The 15560-nt window shown below is 47.3% G+C and overlaps 1 protein-coding gene across 2 annotated transcripts in view; it reads left to right on the plus strand.

Moving 5' to 3' along the window:
- Positions 1-12136: 12136 nt before the first annotated feature.
- LOC106575852 (actin remodeling regulator NHS) overlaps positions 12137-15560 on the plus strand; it is a 147140-nt gene continuing 143716 nt past the window's right edge. For both annotated transcript variants that reach the window (XM_045699501.2, XM_045699503.2), the window contains exon 1: positions 12137-12743. In XM_045699501.2, coding sequence (XP_045555457.2) covers positions 12461-12743 — 283 coding nt within the window. In that variant the 5' untranslated portion in view covers positions 12137-12460. The remainder of the gene's footprint in view (positions 12744-15560) is intronic.

Raw genomic sequence — 15560 nt, forward strand, 5'->3', positions numbered from 1 at the left:
GATGAACTTATCAACATGTCCATTCGTCTCGACAACCTGCTGGCTGCCCGCGGGCGTCCAGACCGGGCCCTGTTGGTTCCACCTCCAGGCCCTCCAGCTCCCATCCCTATGGAGCTAGGGGGGGCCGCATCGAGGGGAACCGGAGGAGGAGGCTCCTCCTGTACCCGGTGTGGTCGGAGAGGACACACTGCCGACCGGTGCTGAAGGTGCTGAAGGAGCTCCATATGTTTGTACTTGTAACTTTCCCTAAGTTTTCTCCCTCTTTCCAGCATAAGGCGCTAGTCGATTCAGGCGCAGCTGGAAACTTTATGGATCGTGGGCTCGCGTTAAGGCTAGGGATTCCCCTGGTGTCGTTGGACCAACCTTTCCCCGTGCACTCCTTAGATAGCCGACCATTAGGGTCAGGGCTGGTCAGGGAGGCCACGGTGCCACTGGACATGGTAACGCAGGGGGATCATGGGGAACGGATTAGTCTCTTCCTCATTGATTCGCCTGCGTTTCCGGTGGTGCTGGGGATTCCCTGGCTGGCCAATCACAATCCTGATATTTAGTGGAAACAGGGGGCTCTCAGAGGGTGGTCAGAGGAGTGTTCAGGCAGGTGTAAAGGAGTTTCCATCGGTGCGACGATGGTGGAGAGTCCAGACCAGGTTTCCACTGTGCGCATTCCCTCTGAATATGCCGATTTGGCTATCGCCTTCTGTAAAAAGAGGGCGACCCGATTACCACCTCATTGATGAGGGGATTGCGTGATAAACCTCCAGGTAAACGCTACACTTCCCAGGAGTCACGTGTACCCATTGTCACAAGAGGAAATGCTGGCTATGGAGACATACGTCACGGAATCTCTGAGACAGGGGTACATTCGGCCCTCCATGTCACCCGTCTCCTCGAGTTTCTTTTTCGTGAAGAAAAAGGATGGAGGTCTGCGTCCGTGCATTGATTATCGAGGTCTAAATTCCATCACAGTAGGGTTTAGTTACCCGCTACCTCTCATCGCTACGGCGGTGGAATCATTTCACGGAGTGCGTTTCTTCACGAAACTGGATCTCAGGAGCGCGTACAATCTGGTGCGTATCTGGGGAGGAGACGAGTGGAAAACCGCGTTTAGTACCACATCGGGCCACTATGAGTACCTCGTCATGCCGTATGGGTTAAAGAATGCTCCAGCCGTGTTTCAATCCTTTGTCGACGAGATTCTCAGGGACCTGCACGGGCAGGGTGTGGTGGTGTATATTGATGACATCCTGATCTATTCCGCCACACGCGCCGCGCATGTCTCCCTGGTGCGCAAGGTGCTTGGGCGACTGCTGGAGCATGACCTGTACGTTAAGGCTGAAAAATGTGTGTTTTCCAAACGAGACGTTTCCTTCCTGGGGTATCGCATTTCCACCTCGGGGGTGTTGATGGAGTGTGACCACGTTAAAGCTGTGCGTAATTGGCCGACTCCGACCACGGTAAAGGAGGTGCAGCGGTTCTTAGGGTTTGCCAATTACTACCAGAGGTTTATCCGGGGCTTTGGTCAGGTGGCTGCTCCCATTACCTCACTGCTGAAGGGGGGTCCGGCGTGCTTGCGCTGGTCAGCAGAGGCGAACAGAGCGTTCAGTCGTCTGAAGGAGCTGTTTACCGACGCTCCCGTGCTGGCTCATCCGGACCCCTCTTTGGCATTCATAGTGGAGGTGGACGCGTCCGAGACTGGGGTGGGGGCCGTGCTATCACAGCACTCGGGCACGCCACTCAAACTCCACCCGTGCGCTTTCTTTTCGAGGAAGCTCTGTCCGGCGGAGCAGAACTATGACGTGGGGGACCGGGAGTTGTTAGCTGTAGTCAAGGCTCTGAAAGTGTGGAGACATTGGCTTGAGGGGGCTAAACACCCTTTCCTCATCTGGACTGACCACCGTAATCTCGAGTACATCCGGCCAGCTAGGAGACTGAATCCACGTCAGGCTAGGTGGGCCATGTTCTTTACCTGTTTCCGGTTCACAATCTCCTATCGGCCAGGTTCACTTAACACGAAGGCCGACGCACTGTCCCGCCTATATGACACCGAGGAGAGGGCCATCAATCCAACTCCCATCCTCCCAGCGTCGTGCTTGGTAGCACCGGTGGTATGGGAGGTGGACGCAGAGATCCAGCGGGCGTTACGGTTGGAACCTGCCTAGAGGGAAATTACAGCCCCTCCCCGTTCCACAGCGGCCGTGGTCGCACTTGTCAATGGACTTCCTCACCGACCTTCCCTTATCTCAGGGGAACACCACAATCCTGGTCGTTGTGGATCGGTTCTCGAAGTCCTGCCGTCTCATTCCATTGCCCGGTCTCCCTACGACTCTGCAGACTGCGGAGGCCCTGTTTACCCATGTCTTCCGGCACTACGAGGTGCCCGAGGACATCGTTTCTGATCGGGGTCCCCAGTTCACGTCCAGAGTTTGGAGGGCATTCATGGAACGGTTGGGGGTCTCGGTCAGCCTGACCTCAGGTTTCCACCCCGAAAGTAATGGGCAGGTGGAGAGAGTGAACCAAGAAGTGGGTAGGTTTCTAAGGACGTTTGCCGGGACCGGCCCAGGGAGTGGGCGAGATACGTCCCATGGGCAGAGGTAGCCCAAAACTCCCTCCGTCACTCATCAACCAATATGTCGCCGTTTCAGTGCGTGTTGGGCTACCAGCCAGTCCTGGCTCCATGGCACCAGAGCCAGACCGAGGCTCCTGCGGAGGAGGAGTGGGTGCAGCGCTCGAAGGACACTTGGAGAGCCGTCCAAGACGCACTCACTAAGGCGAGTGGACGGCAGAAGAAGAGCGCTGACCAGCACCGCAGTGAGACAGCTGATGGCAGCTAGGTCTGATAACCCTGATCTCCTGGTCCAGCTGCACTAAAGTACATCAATACTGTATGGCCATAAAAACATCCATTAAGGTTTGTCCCAAATGTTACCCTATTCCTTATGTAGTGCACTACTTTTGACCAGGGCCCTATGGCCCATAAGTGCACTATGTAGGGAATAGGGTGCCATTTGGGACAAGGGCTAAAAGGAACTCAAACCAAACTTAAAATGTATTAGCTCTGTTCAATGTAGTAAAATGACTGCACAAATGTTTGGATTTTTAACAGTTAGTCATCTCAAATGCACAACTGCGAATGTTTATCAAACTTTTCCAAAACATGGATAGTTTATAATACTAAACAAAAATACTTGATATTTATATAACAATATATTTATTGTTTGTCAATAAGCCTTTAGTAGATCATTTATAAGGAACTACTTTATTAACACAGGGAAGGAAACTCATTTTAACAGATCAATTCCCAACTGTTTGGTTTCCTGTGTCCTTAGCTGTACTTCAGCAGGGGAACATGGTTTAAAAAGAAACGGCAGGTCTTAACTGGCCTCTTGGTTGTAGCTGACACCTTATCAGACTCGGGGACTATTACAGGCAGGATGGAAACTGCAAGACAAGCACCTTTGGGCCCTAAAGGGAGATAAGTATCGATCAGATCAAGGCAAAGTTGATTATTAAAGTTGTTATTACAACAATATGATAACAGATATCTGATCCCGGTACCTGCAGTCCCCAGTATTGTATTTATGTCTCAGTAAATGAATCAGCAGGAGAACGGCTAGAAAGGGATTGGGGGTTGTTCCCTCTAGTTGGACTCATTCATTTTAGATGTATATCACTATATCATCATATGGTTTGGGCTTCATTGAAACCAAACATCTAATGGACTTTTTGTATTGTGTCAGTACACTATATATATATATATATATATATATATATATATATATATATATATATATTTACCTCAGAATGCAGTTGTGTTTATTTTGGACTGAATATGTATTGCATGAGTATCCAGAGAGATGAAACAGCTAAAAGGTGTTGCTTAGTGACCAAAATGTCACACGGGGTGTTTCTTCTATCTGTGTGCAAGTTTACCTGACTGACCTCCAGCATTATAGAGTGACTTCCTGTGTGGCCCCTAGGCCGTGGTGGAAGGATACCTGTTCAACCTGTTCTGGCTTTCAGTTCATCGCTCGCGTAACCGTATCACTCCCTCCATGTCTGCCCCAGGATCAGGTGACAGTGTCTGCGAACCCTGGTCGACGTTTGTGCACTCTATAGAGAATAAGAAGCCATTTGGGACAGAGGCTTATGACTGACAGGCCGAACAATAACAATGTAAACCATCCCTTTTAATGTCCTTTCAGGAAATGAGGAACTATTTTTGAGTTGTTATCATTATGTAGCTGCTTGATATCATTGCAACTCAGGCAACACCCTGAGAGAGAGAGAGAGAGAGAGAGAGAGAGAGAGAGAGAGCTCCGTTAGTGATGCTGCATGTGATTGATTCAAGGAAGATGAAGTTATGAGATCTGCCACAAGAGGGGGCTCTATAGCTCTATAGTTACAGCCGTGTCACAGAAGAATCAGCCTCTCTCTCTGTCTGCCATTCTGCCATTACTAACAGGTATTCCAGGAATACCTTTATCAGACAGTGTGTAGCCTATGTGTGGCTACTTAGTGTCCAATGCTACATATCTTAGCCTTTAATGGGGAGAGAATGGAATAATTCCAAACGTTTGATTAATATTAACTGGTTATAAAGGATGATGGTCTCAGTTTATTTTCTAAACAGTTCACCTGATATGGATGAAAATACACTCAAATGAAAGCCGACGGTCTGCACTGTAGCCCTTTCCTGCAGTCAAATGACCTGGTGGCCTCGGAATGTTATTCATCATTTGGTTATTAATTAATTAAATAATTATTTAGAGTCTAAACGTTGGGGGGGGGGGGGGGGGGGTTTAAGCTGACTTATGGAATTGTTTTAAGATTTTGAATTGCTATTTGATTTGAAATTTTAGGACTTCTTTTACATATTAAAAGATATATATACAAAAATTATTGGATAAAATATAGATTTTTGTCTTTAGTACTAAAGCCTATAGAAACTAATTGAAAAACACATTCAGACATGGCAAAATGTATGGTAGATCAGCGGGTGGAGCGGGGGTTACGCCCCGAACCGGAGCCGCCTCCTCTGCTGGAGGTTAGGGTTATGTGGACTGCACTAGAGCCGCCATAAACAGGTGTTACCCACCCTATCCTCCCTTTTTTGTTTTTGTTTTTTAGGAGCATTCGGAGTCTGCACCTTTGGGGGGGGGGGGGGGGTACTGTCACGTCCTGACCGTAGTAAGATGTTATTTTCTATGGTAGAGTAGGTCAGGGCGTGACAGGGGGTGTTTTGTGTTTTTCTATGTTTTCTATGTTTAGTTCTAGTTTTCTATTTCTATGTTGGTTTTTTGGGGATGATCTCCAATTAGAGGCAGCTGGTCCTCGTTGTCTCTAATTGGAGATCATACTTAAGTAGGTGTTTTTTCCACCTGTGTTGTGGGTAGATGTATTCTGTTTAGTCTATGTTCCTGACAGAACTGTGAGCTGATCGTTTTCGCTTTTGTTATTTTCTTTAGTGTTCTGTGTTAAAATAAAAACTCATTATGAGCACTCAACACGCTGCGCTTTGGTCCCCTTGCTACGACAGCCGTTACAGATGGCTAGAAGGCCGGTGACGTCGACCGCCGAACGCCACCCGAACAAGGAGAGGGACCGACTTCGGTGGAAGTCGTGACACAGTCCTAAATCACATACAGTATTTAACCCCTTCTCCTGGGTAGGCACAAAACTACCTTCGACTTCCATTCCTTTTTTAAATCCGGTACCGGTTACCTTCAGACACATCCCGTGTCACTTGTGGGGGTCATATATCAAAACGAAGAACATCATCGTGTTCGTGCAAATATCCATTTTCCACTTAGGGGAAATTAGTTTGTAGCCCAAACGGTTCTGACGCTACTGGCACATCAACGGTACTGACTTCAGACGAGTGTCCTGACACTTGTTGGGTTCGTATAGTAAAATGGAGAACACCACCGTGTTTGTGAGATAGAGTAATCATATTCGTTTTTTAGGTCAAACCGCTCGGATGCTCCAGACGTTTTTCGTGAGAAGACCGATTTTCGGGATGTCTCATGGTCTGACAAACACAGCTCTAGCTCTGCCACCTTTCACCACAGATGTCTCACGGTCTGACAAACACAGCTCTAGCTCTGCCACCTTTCACCACAGATGTCTCATGGTCTGACAAACACAGCTCTAGCTCTGCCACCTTTCACCACAGATGTCTCATGGTCTAACAAACACCGCTCTAGCTCTGCCACCTTTCACCGCAGATGTCTCATGGTCTGACAAACACAGCTCTAGCTCTGCCACCTTTCACCACAGATGTCTCATGGTCTAACAAACACAGCTCTAGCTCTGCCACCTTTCACCACAGATGTCTCATGGTCTGACAAACACAGCTCTAGCTCTGCCACCTTTCACCACAGATGTCTCATGGTCTGACAAACACCGCTCTAGCTCTGCCACCTTTCACCGCAGATGTCTCATGGTCTGACAAACACAGCTCTAGCTCTGCCACCTTTCACCACAGATGTCTCATGGTCTAACAAACACCGCTCTAGCTCTGCCACCTTTCACCGCAGATGTCTCATGGTCTGACAAACACAGCTCTAGCTCTGCCACCTTCCACTGCAGATGTCTCATGGTCTGACAAACACAGCTCTAGCTCTGCCACCTTTCACCACAGATGTCTCATGGTCTGACAAACACCGCTCTAGCTCTGCCACCTTCCACTGCAGATGTCTCATGGTCTGACAAACACAGCTCTAGCTCTGCCACCTTCCACTGCAGATGTCTCATGGTCTGACAAACACCGCTCTAGCTCTGCCACCTTTCACCACAGATGCGGAAGTGGTGGATGCGGTGGATTGAGATGCAGCCCATGCAAAAGCACATATCTCTACAGCTTTAACTGACTGGTTTTGATGTGGATGTGTTTGTTATGTAACCTGTATTGACGCACCGGTGGGGGGGTTAATAAACAGATTATTTTAAACCAGCTGAAAATCCTGCCATCCAGGACCTATATACTAGGCAGTGTCAGAGGAAGGCCCAACAAATTGTCAAAGACTCAAGTCATAGTCACTCAAGTCATAGAGTGTTCCCTCTGCTACTGCACGGCAAGCGGTACCGGAGCACCAAGGTTAGGTCCAAAAGGCTTCTTAACAGCTTCTACCCCCAAGCCATAAGACCGCTGAACATTTAATCAAATGGCCACCCGGACTATTTCCATTGACTATTTCCATTGACTATTTCCATTGACTATTTCCATTAACTATTTCCATTGACTATTTCCATTGACTATTTCCATTAACTATTTACATTGACTATTTCCATGAACTATTTCCATTGACTATTTCCATTGACTATTTCCATTAACCTTTTACATTGACTATTTCCATTAACTATTTCCATTGACTATTTCCATTGATTATTTCCATTGACTATTTCCATTGACTATTTCCATTAACTATTTCCATTAACTATTTACATTGAGCTACTCGCTGTTTATTATCTATGCATATTCACTTCACCCCTACTTACATGTACAAATTACCTCGACTAACCTGTACCCTCGCACATTGACTCAGTACCGGTAACCCCTGTATATTGCCTCGTTATTGTTATTTAATTGTATTGTGTTACTTTTTATTCGATTTTTTACTTTAGTTTATTTAGTAAATATATTCTTAACTCTATTTATTGAACTGCATTGTTGGTTAAGGGCTTGTAAGTAAACATTTCACAGTAAGGTCTACACCTGTTGTATTCGGGGCGTTGGGACAAATACGATTTGATTTGAAATCCAGGGTTTCTATGTCAAACATTTTTGTTATATTTCAGTCTTCTGTGATGTATATACACACCCTGATCTGTTTCACCTGTCCTTGTGCTTATCTCCACCCCCCTCCAGGTGTCGCCCATCTTCCCCATTATCCCCTGTGTATTTATACCTGTGTTTTCTGTCTGTCTGTTGCCAGTTCGTCTTGTTTGTTCAAGCCTACCAGTGTTTTGTCTCAGCTCCTGTTTGCCCCTAGTCTCTCTTTTTCTCGTCCTGCTGGTTTTTGACCTTTGCCTGTCCTGACCCTGTTCTCGCCCGCCTGAACACTGCCTGACCTGACCCTGACCCTGAGCCTGCCTGTTGTCCTGTACCTTGCTCCACCTCTGGATTACTGACCTCTGCTTGACCTGACCCTGAGCCTGCCTGTTGTCCTGTACCTTGGTCTCTGCTCTGGATTATCGACCCCTGCCTGCCTTGACCTGTCGTTTGCCTGCTCCTGTGGTTACAATAAACATTGTTACTTTGCAATACATTTCAACTTTATATCTGACATGATACAGGTGTCTTCTTTTGTTAAACCCATAACCATGTGTGTGAGGTTTATACTTTGTTACAAAGTAGATTTGTTTAAGACTACCAAGAAACACTCTGTGTGACCCTGATTTAGCCCACTGCAGTAAAAGGTTAATAAAGACGGTGGAAAGATGCTCACATCCCACATCTCAACATGAACAACAACGACTGTAATATCTGAAAGCAACTTTCTGTTTCCCAAAGAATTCAACCCAGCTTTGTAGGAGACTGGACACTGAACCACTGCAGATCACCTCTAGAGCCTGTCCCTCAGCTTTGTAGGAGACCGGACACTGAACCACTGTGATCACCTCTAGAGCCTGTCCTTCAGCTTTGTAGGAGACTGGACACTGAACCACTGTGATCACCTCTAGAGCCTGTCCTTCAGCTTTGTAGGAGACCGGACACTGAACCACTGTGATCACCTCTAGAGCCTGTCCTTCAGCTTTGTAGGAGACCGGACACTGAACCACTGTGATCACCTCTAGAGCCTGTCCCTCAGCTTTGTAGGAGACTGGACACTGAACCACTGCAGATCACCTCTAGAGCCTGTCCCTCAGCTTTGTAGGAGACTGGACACTGAACCACTGTGATCACCTCTAGAGCCTGTCCTTCAGCTTTGTAGGAGACTGGACACTGAACCACTGTGATCACCTCTAGAGCCTGTCCTTCAGCTTTGTAGGAGACTGGACACTGAACCACTGTGATCACCTCTAGAGCCTGTCCTTCAGCTTTGTAGGAGACTGGACACTGAACCACTGTGATCACCTCTAGAGCCTGTCCCTCAGCTTTGTAGGAGACCGGACACTGAACCACTGCAGATCACCTCTAGAGCCTGTCCCCCAGCTTTGTAGGAGACCGGACACTGAACCGCTGCAGATCACCTCTAGAGCCTGTCCCTCAGCTTTGTAGGAGACTGGACACTGAACCACTGCAGATCACCTCTAGAGCCTGTCCCTCAGCTTTGTAGGAGACTGGACACTGAACAACTGTGATCACCTCTAGAGCCTGTCCTTCAGCTTTGTAGGAGACCGGACACTGAACCACTGTGATCACCTCTAGAGCCTGTCCCTCAGCTTGGTAGGAGACTGGACACTGAACCACTGCAGATCACCTCTAGAGCCTGTCCCTCAGCTTGGTAGGAGACTGGACACTGAACCACTGCAGATCACCTCTAGAGCCTGTCCTTCAGCTTTGTAAGAGACTGGACACTGAACCACTGTGATCACCTCTAGAGCCTGTGCCTCAGCTTTGTAGGAGACTGGACACTGAACCACTGTGATCACCTCTAGAGCCTGTCCCTCAGCTTTGCTAACTTAGCAGTTCTGTTCTAGTACAGAGGTGGGGACCCTCACCATAGACAGAGCTCAGACTGAGGCCCTCTGAATTACATTTACATTACATTTACGTCATTTAGCAGACGCTCTTATCCAGAGCAACTTACAAATTGGTGCATTCACCTTATGATATCCAGTGGAACAACCACTTTACAATAGTACATCTATATCTTTTTTGTGTGGGGGGGGGGGGGGGGGGGGGGTTAGAAGGATTACTTAATCCTATCCCAGGTATTCCTTAAAGAGGTATAGGTTTCAGGTGTCTCCGGAAGGTGGTGATTGACTCCGCTGTCCTGGTGTCGCGAGGGAGCTTGTTCCACCATTGGGGTGCCAGAGCAGCGAACAGTTTTGACTGAATGATTCTGACAACAACAGTATGGATTAAGTGAAACACTCGTTCAGCAAAAATATGAATGAACGCCCAGGAAACTCCTATTGAGTGAACTTGAATAACATCCTTTCATTCAACTTGAATGTGTCTGCAGATAGGACCACTATACAGAACCAGGCCTGACAGGGTCAACAGGGCTGTGTTAAATGACCACTATACAGAACCAGGCCTGACAGGGTCAACAGGGCTGTGTTAAATGACCGCTATACAGAACCAGGCCTGACAGGGGTCAACAGGGCTGTGTTAAATGACCACTATACAGAAACAGGCCTGACAGGGTCAACAGGGCTGTGTTAAATGACCGCTATACAGAACCAGGCCTGACAGGGTCAACAGGGCTGTGTTAAATGACCGCTATACAGAACCAGGCCTGACAGGGTCAACAGGGCTGTGTTAAATGACCACTATACAGAACCAGGCCTGACAGGGGTCAACAGGGCTGTGTTAAATGACCACTATACAGAAACAGGCCTGACAGGGTCAACAGGGCTGTGTTAAATGACCGCTATACAGAACCAGGCCTGACAGGGTCAACAGGGCTGTGTTAAATGACCGCTGTACAGAACCAGGCCTGACAGGGTCAACAGGGCTGTGTTAAATGACCGCTATACAGAACCAGGCCTGACAGGGTCAACAGGGCTGTGTTAAATGACCGCTGTACAGAACCAGGCCTGACAGGGCTCAACAGGGCTGTGTTAAATGACCGCTATACAGAACCAGGCCTGACAGGGTCAACAGGGCTGTGTTAAATGACCGCTATACAGAACCAGGCCTGACAGGGGTCAACAGGGCTGTGTTAAATGACCACTATACAGAACCAGGCCTGACAGGGTCAACAGGGCTGTGTTAAATGACCGCTATACAGAACCAGGCCTGACAGGGTCAACAGGGCTGTGTTAAATGACCGCTATACAGAACCAGGCCTGACAGGGGTCAACAGGGCTGTGTTAAATGACCACTATACAGAACCAGGCCTGACAGGGGTCAACAGGGCTGTGTTAAATGACCGCTATACAGAACCAGGCCTGACAGGGTCAACAGGGCTGTGTTAAATGACCACTATACAGAACCAGGCCTGACAGGGTCAACAGGGCTGTGTTAAATGACCACTATACAGAACCAGGCCTGACAGGGGTCAACAGGGCTGTGTTAAATGACCACTATACAGAACCAGGCCTGACAGGGTCAACAGGGCTGTGTTAAATTACCACTATACAGAACCAGGCCTGACAGGGGTCAACAGGGCTGTGTTAAATGACCACTATACAGAACCAGGCCTGACAGGGGTCAACAGGGCTGTGTTAAATGACCACTATACAGAACCAGGCCTGACAGGGTCAACAGGGCTGTGTTAAATGACCACTATACAGAACCAGGCCTGACAGGGGTCAACAGGGCTGTGTTAAAGGGGAAATCAGCAGATGCCACATCCACTTTTGGACTCAGAAATGAATGATATGAACCCATTGATTCTTGAAGAATATAACTTATAAATGCCTCATGAGCTTAGTTTAACTGTCACACTCCATGAGAACCCAAAATATAAGCTTGTTTTACTCCAGTGTTTCTAAACAAAGCTCATTTAAATAAACACAGCCCTGGTTAAATCTATCATTTTGATATCATGGATGGTCAGCCCTTGCATGGCTTTAAACACTGGTTCTGGAAGAAGACCTATGAACTGGCAACTGGTGTGGCGTATCTTGTTTTATTACATAGGAACAATGAACCTGCGTTTTTATCATAAATGTCAATGATTAATTGGTGTTGTCTGTCAGTTCTATAAACAATAGACTTTTGTAGTTATCGGCCCAATGCCTTTGGACTTTTCTTTGGTTTATACAGTTTATATGATCTTGACCTCAGCAATGCAGCTAAAGATTAGATCAAGCTGAATCTTTTCTCAAAGACAAAGATCTGACTATATTCCAGCCCTCTATTTTTCATTCGCTGCTCTTCCCGTTATGACTGTAATAGTAGAGACAGTATGCAGCACGCGCTTCGCCGTTGATTTGGCGCTCAACACTACTGCCGCTTGAATAGCTTCCCCTATTCCTGAATCCTGATCCGGATCATGAGGACAACACTCCGGGATTTTGTGTTCTCTTCCTTTAAAGCCCTCACGCGCTACTCTGGAGCAATGAAAAACTAGAACCCGGGAGGCCACGGAGGAAACCCAAGATCATTCCGGCAGCGCGGATCCTTATATGCAGGCAGGCTGCGCCACGCTTCGGGAGAACGGACGGAGTAAGATCTCAGCAACGAAAAGGATGGAGGGTCTGAAGGAGACACGGGGAACTTTCGATTGAGGAGAGGAGGGGACGAGGGACGGAAGACCGCCCGATGAACGACAGTTTTTTTCTTGGATATTTTTGGTGTGCTTTTTCTAGGGGGGATTTTGGATAATTTTTGCGGTTGATCAAAATGCCATTTGCCAAAAGGATTGTAGAACCCCAGTTACTGTGCAGGTTACCTATTCCAAATGACGAAGGCTCGCTCAACATTGAGGATCTGTGTTCCATCAATAATGTGGTGCTCTCGCGGACCTTGCGGCAGCTCTCCGACCTGGCCAAACACGCCTGCTCCCTATTTCAGGAGCTGGAGAACGAGATCATGTCCACCAACCAGAGGGTCTGGGTTCTGCAGAATAAAATAGGGAAGATCCAACAGAACGCCAGCGGTCTCGATCCCAAAAAGGAGGCAGTCCGTAAGTAGCCTACCCCCCATGACTAAAATGTCTAAACTGTACGCTATGTTATATAGTTGCGTCTGCTTCTGCAATGTGTGGGATTTCTGTTTATATTCCATTCATTCCGAGGCATCGCAGTGCGTTCAAGTCGTAAGGACGCACACGCCTCGATTTTCGCGGCGCCCGAGCCCACACTAGAATCTCCTCCACATTGAAATGTGTCACACGGATGCATGCGCACACCTGCATTGCACTGACCTGGCCCTGATATTGTGAATTTGTTATAACGAATCGAAAATATGAATATACGCCCACACAAACCCATTATGCGCTGTTTGGAGTTTCACATCCGTGCGTATTTTTCCCTTGGCAGTTTTTTAAAAGTCATTTGATGTAGAATTTCTGAGCTTTGGAGAAGTCATGCCACAGAGGGGCGTGTAGTCTGCATTGGAATGGGCAGTGGTACCAGTGTCAGTATTCTCCACATCCTCATCCTCTCTTGATAGTAGCCTAGCCTGCATCTAATATAACTGTGACTGGAATGCGTAAAACGCAACATTCTATCATGGAAGTTAAGGAATAAATATGGAATGTTGAATATCGTTCTCAGAATGCAGTGTAATATTGTTGACACTCATCACCCGCCGCTAGAGCAAACCCACCCTTGACAGCACAGCTCGTCCTAGCATTAATAATGACTTTATATGGAAATGGACACAGTCCGAATATGAAGTCATGGATAGATAGTATATGACTGGTAATTATGTCAGATAAAATTATGATTAAACACAGACAATTGTTCAATGGATGGATGCATTTGAGAAGAAACCCAGTGGCCTCAATTGGAGGGACTGCAAGCCCATAGATATGAATAGGCTAGATGTTGTTTTGGATCTATTGATGTTCTATGTGTTGTTTGATGTCCTTTTTACATCATATGGTGTAGTAGATAGGGAATGGTAGGTACCTTGCACTGACCTTATGCATTCATAGGCTGTCTGAAAATGGTTCCTGCATCAGCAACATCATGTGGATTCATTCCCGTAGCCTAGCCTTCTATTTCCACTGAACTAAACAGCATTCTAAAGCCTCAGGCGAAATGAAGGGTGGAAAAAAAACAAGACTCCATCTTTAAAATTCATTTCAGTCATCCACCCTGGCTTTTCCCCTCTCTCTTCCCTCTCTTCCCTCCCTCCCTCCCTCCCTCCCCTCCCTCCCTCCCTCCCTCCCCTCCCTCCCTCCCTCCCTCCCTCCCCTCCCTCCCTCCCTCCCTCCCTCCCTCCCTCCCTCTTCCTCGAGCCACAGCAGTCAGTGTAATGCAAGCCATGGTTTAGTTACGTAAGGAAAAGAGAGACATTCACATATTCCACTATTTCTAACAGTCACCTAGCTGAGATGTGGTGGTGATGTTGTAGCCTGGATATTGTAGTGCTACTGCTGTTGCTGTGAATCATCATGGAGTACTGAGAAAGAGAGAGAGTGTGAGAGAGACAGAGAGTAAGAGAGAGGGGGGGGGGGGGGGATAGAGGCCAACTATGGTGTGGATGGATGCAGTGATGATGATGTGGTCTGGGTTTGGCTGTAGGTAGGCATGCTGCTAGCCGAGACTGGGCAGCAGCATGGCTAAACTAAGCCAGTGAAACGGCGAAAGGGAGGACTGTCAATGGCTGGATTTGAGGGACGAGGAGGATGAGGATCGTTCCTCTCCAGTGTTGATGTTAAACTAATCCCTAGCTCTCTGGGATGCTGTGTTCAAAGAAATATAATAGCTAGAACAGGAAAAAGCCTCAGGCCATTGCAATTGGCTTGAATGGGGATTCCTGTTCCAGTAAGCCTAATTCTATGTTTATGGCTGTTAAGCATGCATCAAATCAAATCAAACTTTATTTGTCACATGCGCCCGAATACAGCAGGTGTAGGTAGACCTTACCGTGAAATGCTTACTTACAAGCCCTTAACCAACAGTGCAGTTTAAGAAAATATTGACCAAATAAACTAAAGTAAAAAACTAAAATAAATAACAATAGAATAACAATAATGAGGCTATATACAGGGGTTACCGGTACTGAGTCAGTGTGCGGAGGTACAGGTTAGTTGAGGTCATTTGTACATGTACTGTAGGTAGGTGGGACTTTACTGACCAATGCAAATGAATGGGGCTGGGAATCTAGACTAGAGACTATTTATTTCTATTTCCAGCCCACTGATCTGATCTGCCACGTTTTGAATTGAATCATTTGTTGGTTATTAGCAGGTGCTCAAACTTTTTGCTAAAAATAACTTGAATGTGTAGAAAATAAATTACTTTCAAATGTAGCGACTCTGGCCTGAAGGGGCCCTCATTAATAACACTGACAGGGAACTTTCAAATGGAGCTACTCTGGCCTGGAGTGTCCATCTTTGCTTACACTGACAGGGAACTTTCAAATGCAGCTACTCTGGCCTGGAGTGTCCATCTTTGCTTACACTGACAGGGAACTTTCAAATGAAGCTACTCTGGCCTGAAGTGGCCCTCTTTGCTAACACTGACTCTTAGTTAGTCATAGCCAGTTGAAGTTTCATAAAATGATTACCCTTATCATTGGTGATGGCCTGGCCTTCTATAATGTCATCTCAACAGAGGTGGTGGGTAACCTGGCTTGTCATCTTAGTTTAGTGTGAAAGAGCCTGGAGTGGAGGCTGAGGCTGAATGGTGATGTTGGTGAGAGTGATGAGGCTGGGGTTAGTTAGACACATGGCCAGGGAACCCCCAAATCCTCTACCCCCCTCCACAAGCAGCCCAGACAGAGCAGACCGTCTCTCTGCTTCTCCACAGGGGAGGGGCGGGCCATGTGA

This window comes from Salmo salar, chromosome 17 (assembly GCF_965601325.2).
Source record: "Salmo salar chromosome 17, fSalSal1, whole genome shotgun sequence".
Classification (NCBI taxonomy): domain Eukaryota; kingdom Metazoa; phylum Chordata; class Actinopteri; order Salmoniformes; family Salmonidae; genus Salmo; species Salmo salar.